At 55.8% G+C, this 26,763-nt stretch overlaps 1 protein-coding gene across 1 annotated transcript in view; it reads left to right on the top strand.

Annotated features, from left to right (window-relative positions):
• DGAT1 (diacylglycerol O-acyltransferase 1) overlaps positions 1-18,251 on the top strand; it is a 33,241-nt gene extending 14,990 nt beyond the window's left edge. The window contains exons 3-17 of the mRNA XM_063129988.1: positions 2,316-2,356; positions 4,756-4,841; positions 5,292-5,344; positions 5,625-5,730; positions 7,377-7,496; positions 8,682-8,756; positions 9,052-9,155; positions 9,774-9,812; positions 10,458-10,499; positions 11,078-11,122; positions 12,387-12,499; positions 13,447-13,512; positions 15,657-15,744; positions 16,688-16,750; positions 17,065-18,251. Of these exons, the coding sequence (XP_062986058.1) occupies positions 2,316-2,356; positions 4,756-4,841; positions 5,292-5,344; positions 5,625-5,730; positions 7,377-7,496; positions 8,682-8,756; positions 9,052-9,155; positions 9,774-9,812; positions 10,458-10,499; positions 11,078-11,122; positions 12,387-12,499; positions 13,447-13,512; positions 15,657-15,744; positions 16,688-16,750; positions 17,065-17,211 (1,188 nt within the window). The 3' untranslated portion in view covers positions 17,212-18,251. The remainder of the gene's footprint in view (positions 1-2,315; positions 2,357-4,755; positions 4,842-5,291; positions 5,345-5,624; positions 5,731-7,376; positions 7,497-8,681; positions 8,757-9,051; positions 9,156-9,773; positions 9,813-10,457; positions 10,500-11,077; positions 11,123-12,386; positions 12,500-13,446; positions 13,513-15,656; positions 15,745-16,687; positions 16,751-17,064) is intronic.
• Positions 18,252-26,763: the final 8,512 nt, after the last annotated feature.

The raw sequence follows: 26,763 nt of genomic DNA, 5'->3' as shown, positions 1-26,763 counted from the left end.
GAGACCAGTTTGGAGAGGCAGCTGGAGTCAAAGGGATGGGGTCCCCTTATAGAGGATTCAGTGTTTCTAGAGCAAATCCCTTCCTTTCATTGGGAGGCGGGAGGAAGGGAGGCTTTGGCATCACTGGCTGCTTCCTTCCTCTCCTGAAGGCATCCTGGCAGGATCCTGGGCCTGTGTGGCAAAGTCAGGCATGAATGGCAGGGAGAGCAAAGCCTGGCCCAGCAATTGTGGGCTGCATTAATGGAAGTATAGCATCCAAATCACGGGAGGTCCTGGTTCCTCTCTATTCGGCCCTGGTTAGGCCTCCTCTAGAGTATTGCGTCCAGTTCTGGGCTCCACAATTCAAGAAGGACGCAGACAAGCTGGAGCGGGTTCAGAGGAGGGAAGGGAGGATGATCAGGGGTCTGGAAACAAAGCCCTATGAAGAGAGACTGAAAGAACTGGGCACGTTTAGCCTGGAGAAGAGAAGATTGAGGGGAGACATGAGAGCACTCTTCGGATCCTTAAAAGGTTGTCACACAGAGGAGGGCCAGGATCTCTTCTCGATCCTCCCAGAGTGCAGGACACGGAATAACGGGCTCAAGTTAAAGGAAGCCAGATTCCAGCTGGACAACAGGAAAAACTTCCTGACTGTTAGAGCAGTACGACAATGGAACCAGTTGCCTGATGAAGTGGTGGGCTCTCCCACACTCGAGGCCTTCAAGAGCCAGCTGGACAACCATCTATCAGGGATGCTTTAGGGTGGGTTCCTGCCTTGAGCCGGGGGTTGGACTAGATGGCCTTGTAGGCCCCTTCCAACTCTACCATTCTATGAAGGCAATGCAAGGAGGCGCATTGGCTGATCCTGGATTTGGAGCCCTACTTGAGCAGGGTTGACTTGGAAGGAGCAGTTGGCGGCCCGTTTGCTTTCACCTGGGCATGTTGTGCCTGTGCCCCCCTCCCCCCGCTGCCTCTGGCTGAGTGGCCTGGGGATGGGGTGGGTCTGCAATTGAGTGCTCGCCCAGGAGGAAGCCCCATTGGCAGTGCTGCCATGGCAGAGGGGAGAGGAGTCAGCACCAAGGGCCCACACCTGGCCCGTATTGCCGGCCTTCCCTTCCTTTTGTCCATGTCACTTCCGCCCCAGGGCCTGTCTCCCGTACAGGGTTGTAAAGCTGCCTGACGTTCCTGGGAGGTCGGCTAACCTTCCGCCAATGGCAGTCGTGGCTTTCGCATTTCCACCCCTGTACAGGTGGTGGTGGTGGTGGTGGTGGTGCCTTCTCGTTTTAAAGCCCCCAGATTTCTGCTCCGCGTTGAGCCCTGGCTGGGAGCCGCAGGGCCCGGTCCCGGTCCCCAGCGCCTTGGCTCCTTGAGCTGCAGCCTAGACATGGCCGAGTTCTCGCAGCTCCGGCTCTTCCCTCCTTTCCCGCAGACGGCCCTCTCCGAAAGGGCATCCAAAGGACCACTGCGGTGTTGGCCAGGCTCCGCTTGCCTTGGTCTTGAGGAGGGGCGTCCGGCTCCATCCAGCGCTGGCTTCTGGACAGGCAGGGGGTGAGCAGGACGGGCGAACCCCGAGTTGGTCGCCTGGCAGGCAGGGTGGAGCATCACGTGCCCCTGGGCTCCGGTTAAGGGCCCAGCAGTGGCCCCGCTGGCTTGGTGCCGGCCACCTCTTTGGGAGACGGGGAAGGCCGGAGGGCAGCGTGGGCTGTTTGCCTGCATCTGTTCCTTCCCCTTTGGTCCCGTAACCTTTGCTCTGACTTCTTTGCAAGCCCTCGATTGTGCAAGCCGAGGCAGGGCAGGGTGACGCTCTCGGCTGAGCTCAACACCTCTGGCCTCTGTAACCTTCCTCCTCCTCCTCCTCCTCCGCACCACTGCTAGGCCTTAGTGAGCAGGAGCGTCATCCTGCCAGGCCTCACCATGGGGGGAGAGGGTCCACGGGGCTGGGGGGGGGGGGCGGCGCTCTCCCTGCTGAATCCCCGCGTGTGCCTTGTCCTCTTGTGCAATGCTGCTGCTCCTTCACTCCCAACAATGCAGACGGCATCCGATAGAGATGGGCTGAAGAGCTGGCTGTATTTTGCCCTCCCTATGCGCAGCCCCAGCCCCCTCTCCGTGCGCGCATGTGCACACGCCCACCCGCACCCCTTTGCTAGGATGCTCTTGTTCTCAAACGGTTCCTCCTGAAGCCTCTTTGGGGCAGGGGGGCAGAGGGATGGGGGGAGGGGCAAACCCAGCTCTCCCCTTCCTCCTGTTGCTTTTCCTGCTGCAGACTCTGTTGGGGTAATGGGGGGGGGGCGTTGCTGTTCTTCACTCACCCCCCTCTCTTCTCCCCCCTCCCCCAGGTCCTGAGCAACGCTCGCCTCTTCCTAGAGAATCTCATCAAGTAAGTGCTGTGCTCTCCTTAGGCTGATCAGAGGCACGGGGTGGGGTGGGGAGGGGAGGGGAGGGGAGGGGAGCGTGACCCCCTTCCTAGGGCGCTTGGATGTAACCCTTGCAGTTCGGTGTAGGCGCCTCTGGCTGCAATTCCTGGACCCCAGCCGGCACGTCCCCACAGGTGTGAGGGTGGTGGTGGTGGTGGTGGTGGTGGTGTCCCCCCCCAGCGGCCTCGCAGGACCCCTTCAGGGCTCCTGCCCATCTATCGGCACCTTTGGGCCGCTGGTTCCGGAAAGGCTCTCGCCCAGCCACACCTGTGTGGCTGCCGGAAGTCCCACGGTGCTGGTTGAGGTCTGGTGGTGCCATGTCCGGTCTGGCTGAAGGTCTGTGGTCCAACCGCAGGGCCCTTTTGGAGCACCCACAGAGTCTCTGCCCCCCCCCCCCCCCCGGCTCTCCAGGGCTGGTTTGGGGCTTGAACCTCCCTTCGAACCTCCTGGAGATTTAGGCGGAGGTGCTGCCACCCTGTGGCACAAGGGTGCATTGCGTCCCGTTGATCTTGGGTCTCCCTCCTGCTTCTGGAGTCCCCAAAACAATTCCATTAAAACCCCACGAGGAGAGGGTGGGGGGAAGTGGATCAGTTACATCGAGTCAGTTTAAACCTGTCACTGGAAACCCTGAGGGGCAAAAGGCCAACTTAAAAATTGCTGACTTGTTGCCCTCTTTCAAGAGGCGTAAGTTTCCCAACTGGTTGCTAGAACGACAGGAGTGCACTTGCCATGCAAGTGGGTCCCCGCGATAATAACAGGTTGCTTGTGGAGCCTTCTTGGGGCGGGGCGGGGGGCTGCTTGGCCCTGGGCCCCCTCCGGCCTTGAGTGGGGGCTAGAGATGTGAAGGCCTGGGAAAAAAACGGAACAATTCGGGGGAAAAATGGGGTTTTTCCGAAGCCTCTTTTGTTTTTTCCCCAAAAAATTGGAAAAAATGAAAAAAAGAAGAAAAAACAGATTACTGGATGTTTTATTTTAGCACGATGAATAAAATGCTTAAGACAAGGTGTTCAGATATTTACTTCTCCAAATGATTTCTAAAAACTGTACAGTATCAGATTATTACAACGTCTGTGCACCGAGGACAAGCAAGTCCTAGGTTGCAAACTGAGACTACAACTCTCAAATGCAAGAGCAAGATGCATTTTGGCCTCTAGGGGGCAGCACTGCCACTGAAGCAGAGACTGAAACTGATAGTGATAGCTATAGCTCAGGAAATGAGCCTGATTAAATTTCATGCACATTCACTGAATCTTGGTTCCCCCTTTTTTCTCAGTTCTTTTTATGGGAATGGGGGTTTTATGTCTTGACACTGGAGGACTAGCGGAGACATAAATAATTTTCTTTGTTACTAATGTTGGTGGGTTCTTCTGTTTTTGTTTTTTTAAATTGTTTTTTGCCTGCTCCTCATAAACTGGCAGAACCAAAGATGTTCCTTACAGTTCAGGAGCTTGTAGCTCCATTTGTTACCAAAAAAAAAAAAGGAAAAAAGTTAATTAAATATGTAATATTTGTTTGAATACACTGTACTTTTAATATACCAAATGTAATAATTTTATGCCAAACCAACTTGGACATAATTACATTTTATGTTACTAAAGTAACAAAGTCACCTTCAATCTGTAAAAAGTGCAAATATTGCACTATTTCAATTTTTCTGAAAATTTCCGTTTCCCCCCAGAAAAAAACGGGGGGGGGGGAAACAGTTTTCCCCCCATGGCTTCAAAATTTCCAGAAATTTTACATCTCTAGCGGGGACGCTTGAATGGCACGGACCAGGCTGGCCGGCCTGTGCCTCCCAAAGATGCTGCTCTGCGCTTCCTCTGCCCCCAGGACTCCCTCTCGTGCCCCTTTGGGGTTTGCTCTCACCCCTGCAGCCTCCTGCTTCCCTCTTCCCGCACGCCAGGCCTGGGCAGGGGCAGGAGGACGCCCTGGCTCCATCCTTTGGGCTCCGATGGGCCTGTGGGAGAGGAACCAGGGAGGCCCTGCGAGAGATGTAAGGCAAAGCACGCCCCTGTGCCCAGAGGACAGCCCAGCGCACCCCGCCCAGCCACACCCCCCCTTTCCTGCAGTGCCTCCCAGAGGTTGGCAGGAGTGCTGGGTGGGCAGCGAAGGCCCCCCGTGCAGCCCTCCGATAGCTGGCAGGGCTGCTTGACCAGCCCATGCTTGCTGAGGAGTGGGCACAGCGCAGGGCGCAGGGAGGCAGAGTGGCCACGCGCAAGCCGCCTGCTCAGAGTTTGCAGGGGGAGAGAGGGGCTGCCCCACTTTGGACGCTCGTCCCCACCCAGTCTTCGGGTGGGAGGAGAGGGCGCCTGCGCACGCAGCAGCGGCCGCCTCTCTAGCCATGCGCTCCTTCCTCCCTCAGGTACGGCATCTTGGTGGACCCTATCCAGGTCATCTCCTTGTTCTTGAAGGACCCTTACAGCTGGCCGTCCCTGTGCCTTGTTATAGGTGAGTCCAGCCCCCCTTGGGGTTTTCGCAGAGGCCCCTCTCCAAGCTGCCCCCTTGATCGCTGCCCCTCGTGTCTCCTGGAGCTGCTCTTGCCTAGAGGAGTCTTCGTGGCCTCTGGCGTCGGGTCGGCCCCTGACACTTGGCTACGTCATGCAGACCCCTTGGCCAGAGCGTGAAGGCCGAGGGGCGTGAAGGACAGGCGGCTTTAAGGGTCTGCGCCTGTTCTGCCCGGGAGCAGATGGCGGCTGCAGGGCCCACTGGCGGAGGGAGGTCCCCCCCCCGCGAGGTTCAGGGGCTGCCCGGACTAGCTACACGTTGAGCTCCTGAGAAGGCGGGGGCCCCTCAGCCCCGTCCAGGGCTAGCTGGGCATTAGGGCCTGGGTCTCCTCCGTTGAAACCTGGGCAGAGCTCTGCACCTCCCGGCGCTCATCAGCCTGTCCTTTCTCTTCAGTGGCCAACGGGTTTGCCCTGGCGGCTCTGCACCTAGAGAAGAGGCTGGCAGCGGTAAGCACGATCCGGCCTGTGGCGCTCTGGGGGGGTGGGGGGTGGGGACTTGGAAAGAGGCTCTTCGAGGGGGGGGGTGGCGCTTAATCCGCCGCGCGTCCTGCCCCTGGCGGGCAAAGTGCTGCTGTTCTGAGCGCCTCTCTCGGTCTCTTCCCACCCAGAGGGCAAAGGGATGGCGCTGCGGAGGAGCGGGGGAGGGGGGCACCTGGTGGGGCAAGTGGGGAGGGCCAAGGCAGCCCTGGGGGTGCCCCATGTGCCCACTTCTCCCTCGCCTCTGCAGGGCTCCTTGTCGGAGCGCAGCGGGACCCTCCTCCACACCCTCAACCTCCTGACCATCCTTTGCTTCCCTGCCCTCGTGGTGCTGGCGGTGACCTCCATCACGCCTGGTGAGTGCCTGGCGGGGCGGGGACAGGGGGGAGGCGCGCTCTGTAGCGCAGACCATTCGTTCTGTCCTTGCCCCCGGGCCGCCCCCTTTGTGCATGGCAGAAGTTCATCGGCTAGTGGTGACCAGGCTCTGGCAGGAAGAAGTCGCCCTGGGAAGGCAGAAGTGGGCAGGAAGCCACCAGGCTCTGAGCTCCGTCACTTTTGGGGGTCCTGGGGCTCTCCTACCTCTCCCCTGACCCCAGCCCCTGCCTTTCCCCTGAAGCAGAGTTCTTCTGGGGGAACGGGGCTCCAGTCTCTGCCAGAGCTGCCATCGGCCAGCCTGACCCCTGGCTGCTGCTTGCTAGGGGGGACGCCTGCGTGCCTGGCTGCCCCTGGTAAAGCCATGTTGCTCCCCCCTCTCCCCTGATGGCAGAGGAGTGCCCCTGGTATCGAGCCAAATCTGCAGCGCCCCCCAGCCCCTGGCCTGAGCTACCCAGGCAGAGGGGCTTTCCGGCCTTGGGTTGTCTCCAACGGTGTCCATCTCCCAGCGGAACGGGCAACAGAGCTTAGAATCATAGAATCATAGAATAGCAGAGTTGGAAGGGGCCTACAAGGCCATCGAGCCCAACCCCCTGCTCAATGCAGGAATCCACCCTAAAGCATCCCTGACAGGTGGTTGTCCAGCTGCCTCTTGAAGGCCTCTGGTGTGGGAGAGTCCACAACCTCCCTAGGTCACTGATTCCATTGTCATACTGCTCTAACAGTCAGGAAGTTTTTCCTGATGTCCAGCCGGAATCTGGCTTCCTGTAACTTGAGCCCACGATTCCGTGTCCTGCACTCTGGGAGGATCGAGAAGAGATCCCGGCCCTTCTCTATGTGACAACCTTTGAAGTATTTGAAGAGTGCTCTCATGTCTCCCCTCAATCTTCTCTTCTCCAGGCTCAACACGCCCAGTTCTTTCAGTCTCTCTTCATAGGGCTTTGTTTCCAGACCCCTGATCATCCTGCTTGGTGGGACGGTTTTCCCCCTGTGCCTTCCTGCTCCCTCCCCCTAAAATACTCTGGGGGGGTGGGGGCCCCTTCTGGATTTGGGCTAAAGAGAGGGGGGGAAGGTGGTTGGACAAGGGCAGGTCTGCTTGTGCAATTCTGGATGTCGGCCAGCGTGTCTCGTTTGCCTGGACCTTCCACACGCAAAGGTCTTCCACTTAGAATCATAGAATAGCAGAGTTGGAAGGGGCCTACAAGGCCATCGAGTCCAACCCCCTGCTCAAGGCAGGAATCCACCCTAAAGCATCCCCGACAGATGCTTGTCCAGTTGCCTCTTGAAGGCCTCTAGTGTGGGAGAGCCCACAACCTCCCTAGGTCACTGGTTCCCTTGTCGTACTGCTCTAACAGTCAGGAAGTTCCGAGCTGGAGGTGCCTGGGGTGGAACTCCTGGGTGCAAAGTGGGCACTCTGGCTCCAGCGCTGGGCCCCCAGGTGTGCTGCAGAGCAAAGCCACGCTTCTGGCCAGCCCTCTCTCCCCCCTGCCTGCTGGACCCTTCACACATGCGCTTCGTCCCAAGACCCTCAAGGAGCCAGTGTGAATTCCGTGGGGCTGCCCTGCCTCAGGGGGGCCTATAGGCCAGGTATCTCATTCTCCTGCCCCACTTCTCTTGTCTGCCTCTGCAGTTGGGGCCGTGTTTTCTCTCTCCATCCACACCGTCCTCTTCCTCAAGCTCTTCTCCTTCAAGGACGTCAACAAGTGGTCCCGTGAGAAGAGGCAAGCCAAGGCCGCCCGTCCGCGCCCCGGTGAGTGAGTGAGCGAGCGCGTGAGCGCTGCCCCTTGGGTGGAGGGGAGCAGCAGGGCCGAGTGAGCCCCACGGACTCTGGAGGAGATGGGGAGATGTGGCTGAGAGCTGGCGTGGAGGACGCTGGTGAGGAGGGAACTCTTCTGCCCACTGCTGTGGGTAGAAAGAGCCCAACTGGGGTGGGGTGGGGGGCAGTGCCTTGATGCCACATCAGCCAAAGTGTGAACAAAGTAAATGCTCACTTGCAGCTGGGGAGTATCTCTTCCTCTCCCCTCCCTCCCTCTCTCTCCCCACCCTCTCTCTCCCCACCCCACCCAAAGCCTTCTCCTTCAGAGTCCATGATCTCTCTCTCTCTCTCTCTCTTTGGGATCAAAGAGAGTCTGGGTTTTAGGCGAGAGAGGAAGGATCTGTTTGGGGGCCCAGCTGGTCTGGCTCCTTCTGAATTGGGGCGTGAAGGCAGCCCCCCACCACCCCCAGCAGGGAGGTTTCATGTCTGAGGAATGTTTGCTGCGTATCCCCCACTGGGGACATCTTCTGCTGATGCTTGCAAACCAGGCAGGGGCCACCAACTGGAACGAGCGTTTGGGGAAGGCGTTTCATAGAATCACAGAATAGCAGAGCTGGAAGGGGCCTACAAGGCCATCGAGTCCAACCCCTTGCTTAGTGCAGGAACCCACCTCAAAGCATCCCGGACAGGCGGTTGCCCAGCTGCCTCTTGTTTCTAGACTGCTCAGAATTGTAACTCCAGCCTCTCCCAACCTGGCTCTGTCCAGATGTGATTGCAACTCCTATGGCACGTGTTGGCTGAGGATGATGGGAGTTGTTGTCCATCGAATCTGGGCAGAGCCAGGTTGGGAAAGACCCTTCAGCCTAGCTAGGGTGTGCCGTGGTGTCTGCATGCCTGGCAGCTGATCCATTTCCGTTGGGGTTGCTCTGCGCTTCTTGCTATCCCAGACATATGCACGCTGATGCCACCTCTGGCACGCTGATGCCACCTCTGGCACGCTGATGCCACCTCCGGCACGCTGATGCCACCTACTGTCACCCCCCCACACACACACACACCCAGTGGCGAGTTCAGCAACCAAGGTGGAGCGAGCTTGCTTGTGGCAAAGGGCACTGGTGTGCTGGAGTGCGCAGGCGAGGGCCGCGAGCCACGAGCGCTGACTCTCCTTCCCTTTTCCAGCTTCTGCGGCACAGAAGGCCAATGGGGATGTGGCACCGGGTGGTGTGTCTTACCCAGCAAACCTCAACTACAAAGGTAAAGCGACCCAAGACCTTGTCGGTGGGGTGTGGGTGGGGTGTTGCCCGTCCTGCAGCGGGTGGGGTGCTCCGGCAGACGTCGGCCAGCGAGTGCGTGTCCGGCTGCGCCCTCCTAGAGCTGATGCTTGCAGGCGGACCGGACCTTGGCCTGGGGCGCCCACCTTCCCCTGAGGGTCTTGGCTCAAGGGGAACGGTCCCCAGGGGCTCTCCACCCCTGTCCTGCGAGGGGGAAGGATGGCTTTTGCTTTCTCCCCTACCCCCCCATTTTAACCTCTCCCTCCCTCCCACTGCAGATATGTACTACTTCCTGTTCGCGCCCACCTTGTGCTACGAACTGAACTTCCCTCGTTCTCCTCGCATCCGCAAGCGCTTCCTGCTGCGCAGGATCTTTGAGATGGTGAGCGCCCCCCCCCGTGTGTGCGTGCGCGCGCGTGTTCCTGTCCTCTTCGCCCTGCTTCTTCATGCGCCCCGGGTGTCCTGGCGGTGAAGAGGCTTGAACCGTGAGCGCAGCGAAGGCTCCTCTTAAGGCGCCTGCCCCTGGCCAAGCGGACTAGAAGCGGGGGAGACGGGCTTCCCTCCGCGCCAAAATCGTTGTTTCTTTATTGATTATCCTTCTATACCGCCCCTGTAGCCAGGGCTCTCTCGGCGTTGTTGCTCTGGGCCAGCCGCTGTTCTCCCGAGTTTCAGGCGCCGGGGTCTTTCCCGGTGAAGCCTGGCAGTGCCAGGGCTTGAACCTCTTGCAGGCGTCCGGCCACTGAGCTGTGGCCGTTGGCTCGTCAGCTGGGACACGTCACTGCCAGGGGCGGACGGGAAGGCAGGAGCCTCGACGGACCCGGGCCCCGCTGTGCTTGCCTCTCCTGGCTGGGTGGGGTCACAAGGGTCCGTGTTGTTAAGAGCCTGCGATGGAGGGCAGGCGGGACTCGTGGTCTGGGACGTGGTGGCGGGGGCTTCGATGCAGGCTGATGGGCCTGGTAGGCCCCGGGCCCACTCGTGCGCTTTCCTCCTTTCCTTCCAGCTCTTCTTCATCCAGCTGCTGGTGGGGCTGATCCAGCAGGTAAGTGGGGCAGGGGGCGCTTGTGCCTGCTTGAGGGCCAGCGCGTGGGGCCACCCCTGGGGAGGAAGAGAGCGCGAGGCGGCCGCTGGGCAGGCTCTTGTGGCACTTCGAAGGGGGAAAGCCCTCTCGTAAAGCAGCTGGAGGTGCCCGGTGCAGGATGGGGTGGCGGAGGAGGAAGTGGCTGAAGGACCCAGGCGGTGAAGACGGCAGCCGTGGGGATAGGGGGGTTCGGACCTTCTGCACGCCAAGAGGGGCTCTGCCACTGGGCCACGGCCCTCCCCGTGTTTCCGTGGCTGCCATGAGGGTCTCTGTGAAATGGCTCCATTGGAGCAGAGGCGAGAGCCCCAACACCAGCCTCCCCCTGGCTGCCTCCCGCCTTGCAGCTGAGCAGCAAATGCTCCAGAGAACCCTCCCCTTCAACATCCCGCAAAGGCGGCCCCTCTTCCTTCCGTCCGGGGCAGGAGGGCGTGCCTTTGGACAAACGGCGAATTGGGAGGCGCGGTTGCCCTGCAGGTGCGTGGGGCTGCGTCTCCCATAACTTCCCCCACGCTAGTTGCAGATTATGGGAGTCTTTGCCCAAGGGACGCGCAAAGGTGTCAGATTGGAACAGCCCTGTTAATCCGATTTCACGTCTTCTCGTTCCAGTGGATGGTTCCCACGATCCAGAACTCCATGAAGCCTTTCCGGGTAGGTTGTGCTGCGGGTGGACTTCCGGCCTGCCCCGGCCTGCAATGTACCCCAGGAGCTCTCGGTGGGAGTGTCGTGGGAGGGGGCTCCCAGGGGACCCGGTGTGTTTGGGGTGGGGGAGAGGAAGCAGATGGGAGCTGTGCTCTGGTGTGCTCCATTGCAAAGAGTCTTCCGCCGGCTGCTCCAGCTTGCCTGCCCCCAGGGCTGCCAGTTTGGTGGCCTTGCAGCAGGCCCGTGGGTGCCTGACTTGGCCCCTCTTGCGGGAGAGGAGGCAGGGAGGGCCTGTTCCCCCTCCCTGCCCACGAGGGAGCTGGCGTTGGCCCATGCCAAGACCACGAAGCGCCCAGATCCTGTCTGCTTCTTCCCTTCCCGCTATCAGCCAGCCAGGGGAGAGTAACCCAGCACGCTGGCACCTTCCTGAAGCAGTCTGGGAGGGCAAATGGGTCAGGGCGTGATGGGTTCGTGGCAGTGGCGGTGGCGATACGTGACCCATTCCGACCTGGGAAGGGAAGAAAGGAAGAGGAGGTGGAGGCAGCGTGGGCCTGGGTGAGAATCCTGAGGGTGCTTTCTATTTGCAGGACATGGACTATTCCAGGATCATTGAACGCCTCCTGAAGTTGGCGGTGAGTGTTGCTCGCTGAGCTTCCTCCCCAGGCCTTCCAGGCAAAGGGTTGGGCTGGGAAGGGGAGCCGGGCTTAGCAGGGCTTAGTCCGATCCAGCACAGCCAGGCGGGCGCTGAAGCTCTGCTGGCCTAATGCACGGTGCTTCTGGGACCTGAGTAGCAGAGAGAGAGAAAGAGGGAGAGAGAGAGAGAGAGAGAGAGAAGGGCAGCATCTTTTGGAAAAGGCTCTCCCACACTCGAGGCCTTCAAGAGGCAGCTAGACAGCCATCTGTCAGGGATGATTTAGGGTGGATTCCTGCATTGAGCAGGGGGTTGGACTCGATGGCCTCGTAGGCCCCTTCCTATTTATTTATTTATTACATTTTTATATCGTCCAATAGCCGAAGCTCTCTGGGCGGTTCACAAAAATTCAATTTCCAACTCTGCGATTCTATGATTCTATGATTCTATGCATGGCCTGATCCTCATCGAGGCACAAGCCCCATCCAGTTTGGTGGCCAGCAAGATTTTATTTATTTATTTATACATTAAAACATTCGTATCCCATCCCACATCACTGGGATCTCAGGACGGTGTACAGATAAAATCAGAACAATATAATAACTAATTTGCATAGCTAAAGACCTATTAAATCATTAATCAATTAAAAACAGTCGAATTCTTTTTAAATGCAATTAAAGCTATGTGTGATGGTGGAGAATTTAACCCTCAAAACCCTTGATAAAAAGCCTTTCGGCCTTGAAATGAAGCCAGCACCGGCACCAGTCGGACCTCCAAGGGGAGGGCATTCCGCAACCAGGGTGCCACAACAGAGAAGGCCCTCTCCCACGTCCCGCCATAATGGTGGGACATGGAGGAGGGGTCCTCCAACAGATTTCAAATCCCAGGCAGCCAGATATAGGGAGAGGCGCTCCCTCAAGTACCAAGGTCCCAAAATGTCCAGAGGAAGCTCTCACTCAAGGCAGCATGGTGTGTGTGTGTCTGTGTGTGAGTGTGTGTGTCTGTGTGTGTGTCTGCCCCCTGCTTCTCCTCCGCATCTGGTCCTGGGGCTAGGCTGCTTCAGGTAGTGGAGAACCTGTCCTGGCTGTGGATAAGATCCGGTGGTCTACCCTTCCTAGCGCCATTGGTGTGCTGACATTGGGCTAGTTGCATTGTGCCACCTTTGGTTTACGGTAGTTGAGTGGGGGGTGCCCCACTGGATCCCCCTCTGCTGGTGGGAAGCCGAGCGCATGACGGGGGCCTCTGCCTTGTGGCTCCTGACCCAGGTCCCGAACCACCTGATCTGGCTCATCTTCTTCTACTGGTTCTTCCACTCCACCCTGAACGTCATCGCGGAAGTCATGCAGTTTGGAGACCGGGAGTTCTACAGGGACTGGTGGTGAGTTGGCTTCTCTGGCGACAAGCGCCTGCAGCCCAAAGAGCCACCATTTGGGGGCGCTCAGAATCAACTGTGCCGAATGGCCAGAGACGGATTCCGCGGGCTTCCCTGCATTTGCCAAGGACGGATTGGAAGAGGCTTCCCTCGGCCTGAGCAGTTAGGGGAGCCCCCCTCCCCCCCTTTTCTTTGCTTTGTTGCAACTGTGAGGGACGATGGGCGACGCGGGCCTCTCCCCCTCGCCTCCTTCCCTTCCCTCTGGGTTGTAGGTCTTCAGGCCTGCACGGCACGTGGGGTAGTGATAGCTCTCTTCAAATGAGAGCACTCTTCAAAGACTTCAAAGGTTGTCACGCAGAGGAGGGCCAGGACCTCTTCTCGATCCTCCCAGAGTGCAGGACACGGAATAACGGGCTCAAGTTAAAGGAAGCCAGATTCCGGCTGGACAACAGGAAAAACTTCCTGAGTGTTAGAGCAGTGCGACGGTGGAACCAGTTACCCAGGGAGGTGGTGGGCTCTCCCACACTCAAGGACTTCAAGAGGCAGATGGACAACCATCTGTCAGGGATGCTTTAGGGTGGATTCCTGCACTGAGCAGGGGGTTGGACTCAATGGGCTTGTAGGCCCCTTCCAACTCTGCTATTCTATGATTCTATGATGGGGGTCCCGATAAGCAGTAAAGGGCGGTGGGGCTCCGGCTCCCTGCTGCCTTTCCTTGCGGAGGCTTTGAACGGCGGCAAGGGCAGCCTGGCTGCTCATACGTGAGGTTGAAGGAGGTTGGCCCCAGTCCAAAAGGGAGAGTGGGGAAGGGGGGTATTTTTGTCCCATAAGTTTCTAATGGGGGGGGTAAGCGGAGCCCACTGTGCAGTGACGAAGGAAAGTACCTGGTTAACCGTGTTTCACCGTGATGCTGCCTCGCAACGTGGTCCTTTTTCTTTCTTTTTTCCTTCCAGGAACTCTGAGACAGTGACCTATTTTTGGCAGAACTGGAACATCCCTGTCCACAAATGGTGCCTGAGGTAGGATTCAGCCAAGCCGTGACTTTGCCTCATCTTAGGAAATCATTAAGGAAGCAACAGGCAAATTCCCATGGGCCTAATTGGATTGGCTCGGTTTAAGCTAAGCGGTTTCACAAAACCTTGGGAAAGAGAGGAGCGTCACCTGAGATTAACGTGCCTCTCCCCAACCTGTCTTTACTGCCACTCCTGGCTCTGTGTCCACACCAGTTCTCACCTTCACTCCTAGTCACAGAAATACCATCAAACTACAGCCTAAATTCCCTCCAATACAAATGAGCTTTCATTCCAATAATTATTAATATGGATGATCTAGAATGATCCACATTCATGAAGGGCGTGTGTATTCAGGATGGCCCGGAATTCAGTTGGTGTTGGTAGGCTGGAATAATAAGAACGACAAAATACCATCCTGGGAACTTCATGTGCCTGAAGGTGCCCTAGGCGGTCGTGTGATGTGCCCTGAGGCCGTGCCGTCACCTGCCCCTTTGATAATGGAGGATGGACCCACAAGCCGACACCGGCTGGCATTGTGTTTTTATTTATTTATTATTTATTTAAAGCATATTTATTTTTATTACTATTATTTATTGCATTTTTATACCGCCCAATAGCCGAAGCTCCCTGGGCGGTTCACAAAAACTAAAACATTTCAACGTGTAAAACAAACAGTAAAAAAACATGATATAAAATACACATTAAAACGAGTTAAAACATACCAGACATGATTAAAACATCCTGAAAACATTCTAAAATTTCACTGGATAGGCCTGCCGGAATAGATCAGTCTTTATTGCTTTTTTAAATTCTAAAAGACTGTCAAGTTGACGAATCTCCTCCGGCAGGCCATTCCACAGTCTGGGAGCAGCAGAAGAGAAGGTCCTCTGGGTAACAGTTGTTAATCTAGTTTTTGCTAGCTGAAGTGGATTCTTCCCAGAGGACCTGAGTGTGCGGGGCGGATTGTACAGGAGAAGGCGATCCCGCAGGTAGCCTGGATCCAAACCAGGTAGGGCTTTAAAGGTAATAACCAACACTTTGTACTTCGCCCGGAAACTAATCGGCAGCCAGTGAAGAGATTTTAAAACTGGTGTAATGTGGTCACCCCTAGGTGTACCAATGACCAGCCTGGCTGCGATATTTTGGACTAATTGAAGTTTCCGGACTAGGCACAGAGGTTGCCCCATGTAGAGTGCATTGCAGAAGTCAAGCCTTGAAGTTACCAGTGCGTGCACTACCGTCTTTAGGTCTTCCAACTCTAGGAAGGGGTGCAGCTGGCGTATCAGCCGAAGCTGAAAGTAGGCACTCCTGGCTTTCACATCTATCTGGGCTGTCATTTGGAGCGTCGGATCCAGAAGCACCCCCAAGCTGTGAACGCAGTCTTTCAGGGGGAGTGTAACCCCATCCAGAACCGGTTGACACACCACTTTACAATAACATATAAATCAATTCCATTAAAATCCTCAACCCACATTGAAATAATTCCATTAAGACCCTCCCCCTCAAACCATTAAAAGCCCTCAAGTCATTGTGTGACTTGATAAATGTCAGAGCAGGAGAGAGGAGGGCCCGGGGAACCCTTCGATGACCCCACGCCATGAAAGCAGCTGTGAAGTGGTTAAAGGAGTTTCTAGTTTCATTCAGGTTTGGTGGCGAATGGAGTTTAGCCCTCCAGGCGCTGCTAAACTGCATCTCTCATCCGCCAGTATGGCCGGTGCCTCAGGGATGATGGGAACTTTTGTCCAACAGCAACTAGAGGGCCACCAAGTTCTCTGGCTTAAACCATAGCAAGCTCCCGGACATGGAAGTTGTTCTACAGCTCACTAGGTTAGGAGGAGGTGTGTTGGAGGGCCATGTAATGGTAGAATGTCTGTTTGGGTGATAGTTTTTTTCCCCAGGGGAAGGCTGTGGCTCAGTGGCAGGGCTGCTGCTCTGCGGTGTTCCCCCCACGCCGCCTTTGCCCCTCCCACCACTGGAACGTGGCCCCCGAAACCTTCCCTGTGATGGAATTTGGCCCTTGGGCTGAAAAAGGGTCCTATGCCCCTGCCGTGACGGGAAGCCTGGGCCCGCAAATGCAACCGCTGCTTCCTTGCATTTGCTGAAGACCCAGCAGTAATCCCCCCCTCTGTCTGTCTTTCCTGTGCTTGTAGGCATTTCTACAAGCCCATGATCAGGAGGGGCGTCAGCAAATGTACGGCTCAGGCTGCGGTGTTCCTGGCTTCTGCCTTCTTCCATGAGGTTAGCACATGCCCTCGAGGTTCTGGTTCTCGTGTCCCTGGGTGTGCTTTTATGTAGTATTTTTATACTTTGGTTTTAACTTTCGTGAACCGCCCAGAGAGCTTCGGCTATTGGGTGGTATAGAGATGCAATCAATCAATGAATGAAGGTGGGGGCCCTATCCCTGGGCTGTCGAGGCCCTGGCCCTGGCAAGAGGGACGTGGCAGGCTGTTCTAGCAGGACCCTGCACTCCCAACAGCCCATGGTTTAAACAACAACAGCCCCTGGGTTGTTGCACCACGCAAACCGGGCCCATATTTGTGAGCTGGGTCAATGGCAGTTCTCCGAGGACTTGCCCTTAGGGAGGAGAATGAAGGGTCCGGCTGGAAAATGCACGTTGCAACATTTAAGGTGGCTGCTTGATGTCGGACCGGGGGAGGAGAGGGGGTGTGAACGTGCGTCTGGGCCAGGCAGGTGCTGCTGGGGGACATGGGGGGGGGGCTCCTGTTCTGGAGGAGGATGGAGGAGGAGCATCTTTCGGATTAGGGTGGGGGGGGGTGAGAGAAGGTCTGCCTCGGGGGTTGGCCCTGAGCAGGGGAATCGCGTGTTCCCCTCCCCTCCTCAGCACGGGGTTTGTATCGGGAAAAGTGGCTCCCTCTCTCGCAGGGAGGTCGGGCGGGCTGGTCATGTGCGGAGATGGCCCCCCGTCGCTTTGTCCCTTGGCGGCTTCCGTGGCCCAGGTCCAGCTGTTTCCTGGGCTCGCTCCTGTGTCCTCCTGCCGAGGCGCGCCCCTTCCCAGCCTGAGAGAAGGGAGCGAGACCCCGGGGAGGCCGCAGTGTCACCTGCCAGGCACAGGGCGGGGGACGCCTTTCCGTGCCCTCCTCTCTCCGGACTGACGCCTTTGTGCTCTTCCTTCCTTCCTTCCTTCCTTCCTTCCTTCCTTCCTTCCTTCCTCTGGCCCCAGTACCTGGTGAGCGTGCCCTTGAAGATGTTCCGGCCCTGGGCGTTCATGGGGATGATGTCTCAGGTAAGGCTCGGGAGTTCCCCTGCTGGGCGCGAGCTCTGCCTCCTGCGCTGGAGGGGTGGAGGAGCCAACCGGAGAGGCTGGGTTGGATCCTGGCCAGGCCATCCAGGGGCTCGGCCTGCCGTGAGCTCCGAAGGGAGCCCGGTCGTCAGCTGCTGCTGCTTCCCCTTTCCCTGGGTTGGCCGTGGGGTCGGGGAGAGACCCCTTCCCTTCTCAGCGGACTAAGAAGCCCCCGGCTAGCGCTCCGCTGCCCGCTGCACTGGCCTCTCTGGCTTGGGCTGACCTCCCGCTTGTTCTCTCCCTCCCCCCCCCCCCAGATCCCTCTGGCTTGGTTTGTGGGGCGCTTTCTCCAGGGCAACTACGGCAACGCCGCTGTGTGGATCTCCTTGATTATCGGGCAGCCGATTGCGGTCCTGATGTACGTCCACGACTATTACGTGCTCAACTACGAAGGGAGCCAGTGACGCTGCAGCTGAGCTGCGCCTCTCCTGACCTCCCCCACGCACACTCCTGACGATCAGCGGGATGCCTGGTGGGGGCTGAACGGCCCAGTCTTCCTGCTGCTCCCTGCGGGCCCCACGACTCACCGTAGCACCAGCACAGGGGCAGCAATGCCGCCGCCGTCACCTTTGCTCTGGGAAGTTGCTGTGTGTGTTACTGTGTGTGTGTGTGCGTGTGTGTGCGTGTGACGGCTGCTGGTCAGGTACTCTTCAGTTTGAACATTGGATCAATGCAATAACCTTCGGGGCGGCCCAGCGTTTCCAGCCGTGCCTCAGGCAGGATTGAGGCTTGGGGCTGGTACCTCCTGGGTTTCCCCGGTGTGGCTCTGGGGCCTCCTTGAACCCGTCCCAAGAGAAATCACGGCCTGAACCCCGCTGTGCGGCGAGAGGGAGCTTGTTCTCCCTTCCCAGAGGGAGGCGTCCCGTGAGCTTCCTCCGAGGGCTGGGGGGGCCCTGGAATGTATAAGCACGGGGGCAGCTCCCTCCGGTCGGAGTTGCTTCCAAGGCACGTTATAGGGCTCTTGCTCACTGGGTTCTCTGCAGTCCAGGCCAAGGGCTCCGGGCATTCAGGCCTGCCCTAGTTCGTGGCTACGGGCAGCCCTCCTGCGGCGAAAGGCGGAGTTTCTCTCTTCCACTGGCCTTACGGGAACAGGTGTCGCCCCGGTCCCTGGGACTCCTCCGGCCTCGATGGGGCATTGGCGTCCCGGCGGCATCCCAGCCGCTGGCCGTGTTTGAATTTGTCACCATTCCTCTAGAGCTGCCTCAGTTGTCCGTGTGGCCTCCTGACCACAGTCCGTCCTTGGAGCGCCAGAGCTGACTTCCTGCAGCTCACGGGTCCCTTCCATGGCCCCCTGTACCTTATGACGGCTGCTGCCCGACTCTCTCGCCAGGGTAGGCCTTGGCGCTGTGTGGTACTACCATGTTTTGTCAACCCAGCAACTTTTTAGAGTTTGTAGACTGTCTCTGCCTAATGCGAAGTGATTAAAGCATATTTTCCAAAAGAACTGACTCTCTTCATGTGCTTATGGGAAGGCGGGGGTGGGGGAGGCACCTACTGACACCATAGCCCTGCTTGGGCCAACAGGGTAACCCTGGTCAGGGCTGACAACTGCGGTTCACCCCTCTTCGAGGCATACCCCAGTAGAGTCCGTTGCGTGTGTTTCATAGAATCATAGAATAGCAGAGTTGGAAGGGGTCTATAAGGCCATCGAGTCCAACCCCCTGCTCGATGCAGGAATCCACCCTAAAGCATCCCTGACAGGGTTGTCCAGCTGCCTCTTGAAGGCCTCTAGTGTGGGAGAGCCCACAACCTCCCCAGGTCACTGGTTCCATTGTCGTACTGCTCTAACAGTCAGGAAGGTTTTCCTGATGTCCAGCTGGAATCTGGCTTCCTTTAACTTGAGCCCTTTATTCTGTGTCCTGCACTCTGGGAGGATTGAGAAGAGATCCTGGCCCTCCTCTGTGTGACAACCTTTCAAGTCTTTCATAGAATCATAGAATAGCAGAGTTGGAAGGGGCCTACAAGGCCATCAAGTCCAACCCCCTGCTCAATGCAGGAATCCACCTTAAAGCATCCCTGACAGATGGTTGTCCAGCTGCCTCTTGAAGGCCTCTAGTGTGGGAGAGCCCACAACCTCCCTAGGTAACTGATTCCATTTCACTTAGAGTCGCGTGGAGCAAGTGGCGGCACGCCTGGGTGGGCTGGGGAGGAGAGGCGCCTTCCTCCTGTTGCTGCTGCAGCACAGCTTGCAAAACTCAGTTTCATCAGCCGGCCAGAGGAATGTGGGTGTAGGACAGGGCCAGCCTGAGACATTTTGCTGCTGTTTGGGTGGGTGGGTGGAGGACAAGACAGCGCCCGCTCTCATTCCACCTATAAAAGCCATCTGGCCTGGCGGTTGAATCTTCCTTCAACGCTAGCAATGGGAAAGCCGCCCCCATCCACCCCGTAAAGGCAGCAGAGTCGCTTAAGGGGCCGCAGGCTCCATGACCCACAGCTTTCTCTTGCAACACCATGCTGCTGCCTCCCAGCATTTGTTCCCTGAGGCCACTGCCTCACTGCCTGATGATAGGGCCGGCCCTGCCAGAGGGGCTGGAGCTTCAGGGTGGAGGCTTACAGCGGACACGAACGCAGTATGTTGTCTCGGGGGCGGGGGAACCTGAAAACATGCAGGCACCCTCTGCTAAGTGTTCAGCTCTTACTTGCTGCTCTGTGTTGATCCACTGCGGCCAGCCGGTGCCTCAGGCTCAGCAGTCCGTGTTGACGTGCAGGAGCTCAGCGTGGCAGTGCCCAAGGGGAGTCCCAAGGTTCAGGCAGCTCTGTGGATCCAGATCAACAAACCCTTGCTAGCAGTTTTGATCTCTACCAGCAGCAGGTCTTTGGGGAAGCTCTTGGGTCTGAAGGACATCAGAAGAGCCCTCATGCTGGATCAGACCAAGGGTCCCTCCAGTCCAGTATTCTGTTCACAGTGGCCAACCAGCTCTCAGCCAGGAACCAAGTGCAACAGCACCCTCCCACCCATGTTCCCCAGCAACGGGTGCATACAGGCTTAAAGCCTCTAATACTAGAGGTAGCACATAGCTGACTAGTAGCCAGTGATAGCCTTGTCCTCCATAAATGTGTCTTACCATCCAAGTTGATGGGCATCACTACAGCTTGTGGTAGAGAATTACATCATGTGCTGAGGGAAGGACTTCCTGCAATGAGCAAGGGGTTGGACTTGATGGCCTTATAGGCCCCTTCCAACTCTACTCTTCTAGGATTCTTTTGTCTGTCCTGAATCTCCCACTCATCAACCTCATGGGATGACCCTGGGTTCTAGTATTAGCTTCAAGTTACAGGAAGCCAGATTCCGGCTGGACATCAGGAAAAACTTCCTGACTGTTAGAGCTGCACCACAATGGAACCCATGATGTAGGGAAGTTGTGGGCTCTCCCACACTAGAGGCATTCAAGAGGCAGCTGGACAACCATCTGTCAAGTATGCTGTAGGGTGGATTCTTGCATTGAGCAGGGGGTTGGACTCGATGGCCTTTTAGGCCCCTATTCTATGATCTCTTCTTGATCATCCCAGAATGCAGGACACAGACTAATGGTCTCAAGTTACAAGAAGCCAGATTCTGGCTGTACATCAGGAAAAACTTCCTGACTATTAGAGCAGTACGCCAATGGGACCCATGACCTAGGGAGGTGGTGGGCGTCCCTGCACTAGAGGCAGCTGGACAGTCATCTGTCAGGGATGCTTTAAGGTGGATTCCTGCACTGAGCGGGGTGTGTGGGGGGGGACTCAGTGGCCTTATAGGCCCCTTCCAACTCTATTATTCTGTGATTCTCTTATGGGAGAAGGAGAAAAAAGTGCTGGCATTGCATCCCAGCATGCCTATCTCCACTACATTTATTTACTTACTTACCTCACTGCATTTCCATGCCGTTCAAAAGCTGAAACACTCTGGGTGGTTCACAAAAATTAAAACCATGAAGTACAAGTGAAGTATAAAACTTAAACCACAACATAAAAGTATAACCAGGATAAAAACAAGCAGCAAGGCAGAGATTTAAAATATAGATTTAAAACAGTAAGTTAAAAGACTCGGGTGGTAAAATGTTAAAAGTACTGGGGAAGTGAGACGGTCTTCACCTGCCACCAGAAAAGTACAATGTAGGTGCCAGGCGGACCTCTCTAAAGCGCTCATTCCAAAGCTGGGGTCCCACAGCAGGAAAGGCCCTCCTTCGCTGCTCCGGCTGCCTCGGTGCTACCCAAACATGGATGAACTGCTGGAGTGTCCCCAGATGTGCATTTGACTAAGCTTTTGTGGCAGACACAGCCTGCACGGCATTAGGAAACGTTTTAGGAGCTGCATGCAAGACTGAACACCCTGTACATGTGTGGTTCCTTCCCTGTCCTGTATCCAGCAGGCGCTTTAGGTGGCATGCGTGTTCTCTAGCTCCTTGTGGTTTTATGTTATGAAAATACACTCCTGTACCTATGCGCAGCCTCCAGCAACAGGCTTGCGAGCAAGCAGGTGGGGGTGGATTGATTTAACATTTAGATGTATATCAATCAGCTTTCTGTCATTTTACATAATCCTCAAGGCAGTTTTCGCTATAACAAAGCAAGGGGAAGGATAGAGGGAGTTCACAATATAATAAAACAAGATAAAGCAGAATCCATCAGTAAAGCAAGCGAAACAATTAGGCCAACGTCTAATTTTGTGAACCGCCCAGGGAGCTTCGGCTGTTGGGCGGTATAAAAATGCAATAAATAAATAATAATAACGTCGGCGCTGGTTCCTAGTTCCTTCTTCCCATTGGCTTCCTTGACTGAGGATCTGGTCCTTATGAGGCTGAGCGTCCCCAGTGTTTTGGTAGGTGGCAGCCGAGACCCAATCTGGGGTTTGCACAATGAACCTTTTTTTAAAAAAATTTTAGCACAGCCTTCCCCACCCTGGTGGTGCTCCAGCGGTGTTGGACTACAACTCCCATAATCCCCAGCCATGGCTGGGGATTATGGGAGTTGTAGTCCAACACCGCTGTAGCAAGTCTTGGGCTTCCCTGAAAGCAACTGGCTAGTTCACCCGGGGACTGGTAATGCTGGTGGAGAATCAAGAAGAGATCCTGGCCCTCCTCTGTGTGACAACCTTTTAAGTATTTGAAGAGTGCTGTCCTATCTCCCCTCAATCTTCTCTTCTCCAGGCTCAACATGCCCAGTTCTTTCAGTCTCTCCTCATAGGGCTTTGTTTCCAGACTCCTGATCATCCTGGTTGACCTCCTCTGGACACGCTCCAGCTTGTCTGTGTCCTTCCTGAATTGTGGAGCCTAGAACTGGACGCAATACTCTAGAAGAGGCCTAACCAGGGCCAAGTAGAGAGGAACCAGCACCTCACGTGATTTGGAAGCTATACTCCTGTCGAAGCCCAGGTCGCTCTGTGGAATGCAGAGATGACTCGGGCGGTTGACACGATCGCGCCCAAGCGCCCTCTCCCTCTGAGCAGAGCCCGGTCAGCTCCTTGGTATACACCTGAGCTGAGGGCAATGAAGCAAGAGGGGAGACGGCTAGAACGCAGGTGGAGGAAAACTCGTGCTGGGTCTGATCGAACACGGGCTAGAGCTCACTATCGAGCCTACTCTGTGGCGGTGAGGGTGGCAAAGAGGCAGTTCTTTTCCACCAACATTGCGTCTTCTCAGTGTCGTCCGGCAGAGCTTTTCCGGGCGGTTCGCGGCCTGTTACACTCTGGGCCAGGGCGTGAGATGGTGAAACCCTCGGTAGCACGCTGTGACGAGTTTGCACGGCACTTTGAAGATAAAGTCGCTCAGATTCGTCATGAATTGGACACAACACTTAATGCAGCACCACTAGTAGAGGCGTTCAGAGCGCCGTCCGGCTCAGTTTTATTTGATGAGTTTCAGTTATTGAGGCCCGAGGATGTGGACAAGGCGCTTGGCCAAGTCCGGTCAACCACCTGTGTGCTTGACCCTTGCCCTTCGTGGCTTATTACATCAAATAAGGAGGGGATCGCCGGCTGGGTCCAGGAGGTTGTGAATGCCTCCTTGAGAGAGGGAGTGGTGCCGGCCTCTTTAAAAGAGGCGGCAATTAGACCACTCCTGAAGAAGCCTAATCTGGACCCGGAGGACGTTAATAACTACAGGCCGGTGGCAAATACCCTTTCCTGGGCAAGGTGCTTGAGTGGGTGGTTGCAGGACAACTCCAGGCACTCTTGAATGAAACGGATTATCTAGATCCATTTCAATCGGGTTTCAGGCCTCGTTTTGGAACGGAAACTGCCTTGGTGGCCCTGTGGGATGACCTCTGTCGGGAGAGAGACAGGGGGAGTGCGACCCTGTTGGTTCTCCTGGACCTCTCAGCGGCCTTCGATACCATCGACCATGGTATCCTTCTGGATGGGTTGTCTGAGCTGGGAGTTGGAGGTACTGCGTTGCAGTGGTTCCGCTCCTACTTGGATGGCCGATTCCAGAAGGTGGTGCTGGGGGATTATTGCTCTGTGCCGTGGCTCCTAAGCCATGGGGTTCCGCAGGGCTCTATTTTATCCCCTATGCTGTTGTTTAACATATACATGAAGCCGCTGGGGGAGGTTATCCGGAGATGTGGACTGAGGTGTCATCAATATGCGGATGATACCCAGCTCTACCTTTCCTTTTCATCAAACCCAGGTGAGGCAGAGACTGTTCTGAACCAGTGCCTGGGCACGGTAATGGACTGGATGAGGGCTAACAAACTGAGACTCAATCCAGACAAGACGGAGGTGCTGTTAGCGGGTGGTTCATCTGTCCGGCGAGGTGATGTTTGCCCTATCCTGGACAGGGTTGCACTCTCCCTAAAGGATCGGGTCCGTAGTTTGGGGGTGCTCTTGGATCCAGAACTGTCACTTGAGGCACAGGTGAACTCAGTGGCAAAGAGCACCTTTTATCAGCTTAGGCTGATATAGCAACTGCGCCCTTATCTGGACAGTGATAGCCTAGCTACTGTTATCCATGCTCTGATAACCTCTCGTTTGGATTACTGCAATGCGTTATACGTGGGGCTGCCTTTGAAAACGGTCCGGAAGCTTCAGCTGGTACAAAACAGGGCAGCCCGTTTACTAACAGGGACTGGCTGGCGAGATCACATTACGCCAGTCCTTTTACAACTTTATTGGCTGCCAGTCCAGGTCCGGGCCCGATTCAAAGTGCTGGTATTGACATTTAAAGCCCTAAACGGTTTGGGGCCAGGTTATTTGAAGGAACGCCTCCTCCCATATGTACCTACCCGGACCTTAAGATCATCTACAGGGGCCCTTCTCCGTGAGCCCCTGCCAAAGGAAGTGAGGCAGGTGGCTACTAGAAGGAGGGCTTTCTCAGCTGTGGCACCCCGGCTGTGGAATGAGCTCCCCAGAGAGGTCCGCCTGGCGCCTACACTGTACTCCTTTCGTCGCCAGCTGAAGACCTTTTTATTCACTCAGTATTTTAACACTTAATTTTAACTTAAATTTAAATTATACTGTTTTAACTCTGTATTTTAACCTTATATCAATTTTGCTGCGTGGTTTTATCCTGGTTGTGCTTTTTATATTGTATTTTGTATTTGTGTTTTTAACTTGTTGGTTGTTTTGTGGTGGTTTTGATTTTTGTGAACCGCCCAGAGAGCTTCGGCTATTGGGCGGTATAAAAATGTAATAAATAAAATAAATAAAATAAAATAAATAAATACTTCTATTAATGCAGCCCAAAATAGCGTTTGCCTTTCTTGCAGCCATATCGCACTGTTGGCTCATATTCTGCTTGCGATATTCAGCTTGCGACCGGTCACAGGGCGTCTGTCCTGACTCCCTACGGACTGTGGAGGCTGCTTTCACTGGGCTCGTCTTTATTCCTCTCCTTGCAAACCCAACTCTAAATGAGATGAACTTGAGTGTAGCCCAGGACAGCCTTCGGATCACAAGTGTGGGTGCTGTGTTCCGGTTAGGGTGGCCATGTGTCCTCTTTTATGGAGGACTGTCCTGCTCAATTCCAGTTACAAGGTAATGAAGCATAAGAACCGTTAGCGCATCAACAGTTTAGCACTTGGACAGCCAAATGGGCAGGTAGCACACAGGTCACCTCATCACCGTACATAAGCAGAGCCCTGCTGGAGCAGATTGAGGATCGAGGCCAACCAGCTGTCAACCAGGGACCCACAGCACCCTCCCACCCATGTTCCCCAGCAACTGGTGTACGTAGGCTTTACTGCCTTCTCCTGGATACAGTCTTCAGTTCTATGGTGAGGTTTACTGTGCTGGGAAATTAAATTCATTTCAAAATTTGGATTAATACATATGAATTTGTATGCAAATTTGTGTCAATGCATTTCGTCTTTTTTTGGGGGGGGGGGTTCCAGTGGGCTGGGCACATACTTTTGGGTACAGGGCTGCTCAGAACAGCCTTTCTTTGCTTCTGTATCTTAACAAGAGGAACTGCAATAATCCACTTGAGGGCAGTTGATGCCATTCAAGAACAGTATCTGATATGAACCAGGCATGGGCATATTGGGCAGGACACCTAATATAGCTTCGGTTATTGGGTAGTATAAAAATGCAATAAATAAATAAGTATGCCCAATTAATAATAATTGGGGGTGAGGGGGCAGGGTCTCTTTAGCACACAGCACGCCTCATCATTGTACGTTGTTCTAGGTCAGTGCTTCTCTGAATGGCCGTCGGTAGCAGCCCAGCTGTGGCCTTGGGTGGGGCAGGCCATCGGACCTGGCCTACCCTTGGGGTCAATAGGTAAGGCAGGTTTTGCCCTCCGGCCTCCCACAGAGGCCTCATCTTCTTCACTGTAGCAAACAAGGGGCAGCTGTTCTGCATGGGAGTGTTCTGCAGAGGCCTCGATCTAGCCCAGTGGTTCCCAAACTTTTTCAGGTAACCACCCCCTTGGTTCCACAAACTCATGCCCAGTGCCCCCTGTGCGCGGCTCCTTTAAATGGGAAGCACCCACCGCAGGCTTGCCGAGGGAGGGAGGGAAAAGAGAGCGAACGCCTCTGTTTTGCAGCCGGTGTGGCAGGGCACACCAAGCAGGGTATGTTTCTTCATTAGCGTTTTGGTGCTTTTGAAACTTTTCAATTCACTGTTAAAAGGACTCTTCTTAAACGGTATTAATACATGTGTGGATTCTTCCCCTATATGGCTTGGGACCAAACTACCTTCTCCCATAAAAATGTCCCTGGGTTTTAAGACCTTCTGGATAGGCGCTTCTCGGAAAAGACCACCTCGAGAGCCCCCCCCCCCGCCGCCTCTTTGCCTCTTAGTGCCCCCCTTGCCTCTTAATGCCCCCCTATGCAATCCCACCGCCCCCAAGGAGGCGGTACCGCCCACTTTGGGAACCACTGATCTAACCCCAGGCCCACGCACCCACTCCAGGCTTAGTATATGGACCAAGGGTGGTGTTGGTGTTTGGACCCCTTCCCAACGGATAGCAACCCCCTCGCCATTGCTTTTAACACATCCTCCGAAACCTGGCATCCTCTACATGTGTTGGGACTGCAAGTCCCATCGCAGCTGTATTTGTGTTTTTAACCTGTTGGTTGTTTTATTGTGGTTTTAATTTTTGTGAGAGAGCTTCGGCTATTGGGCGGTATAAAAATGTAATAAATAAATAAATAAATAAAATAAAATAAATGATGGGACCAGCAGCCCAATACATCTGCAGGCCCCCAGGCTGTTCCACCATGCATAAGCATGTTTTCTGCAGGAGCTTCTCCGGTTGAACTCCGGCCTGCGAAAGGCACGTGGGGGGGGGGCGCGGCTCCGCAATGAGGCCACGGACTGCCTCTATGGTAACGCTGTGCCAGAGCGGGCGCGCCCTGCCTTCCTCGGCACCCCCGCTGGCCGGCGCCAGAGCAGCAGCCTCCGTCGCTCTCTATGGTCTGGAGGCGGAAGCCGGAGGCCTGGCCGGGCGCTGGCTGCCGAGCGCCCCCTGGTGGCCCGCCGGGGGAGGCGTCGGCTGCCGCCGCTGCTGCCGCTGCTGCTGCTCCCCTCTTTCCCTCGC

The sequence above is a fragment of the Elgaria multicarinata genome, chromosome 7 (genome assembly GCF_023053635.1).
Source record: "Elgaria multicarinata webbii isolate HBS135686 ecotype San Diego chromosome 7, rElgMul1.1.pri, whole genome shotgun sequence".
Lineage (NCBI taxonomy): Eukaryota > Metazoa > Chordata > Lepidosauria > Squamata > Anguidae > Elgaria > Elgaria multicarinata.
The sequence above is the reverse complement of the archived record's forward strand: the minus strand, read 5'-3'. Positions and strand labels throughout refer to the sequence as shown.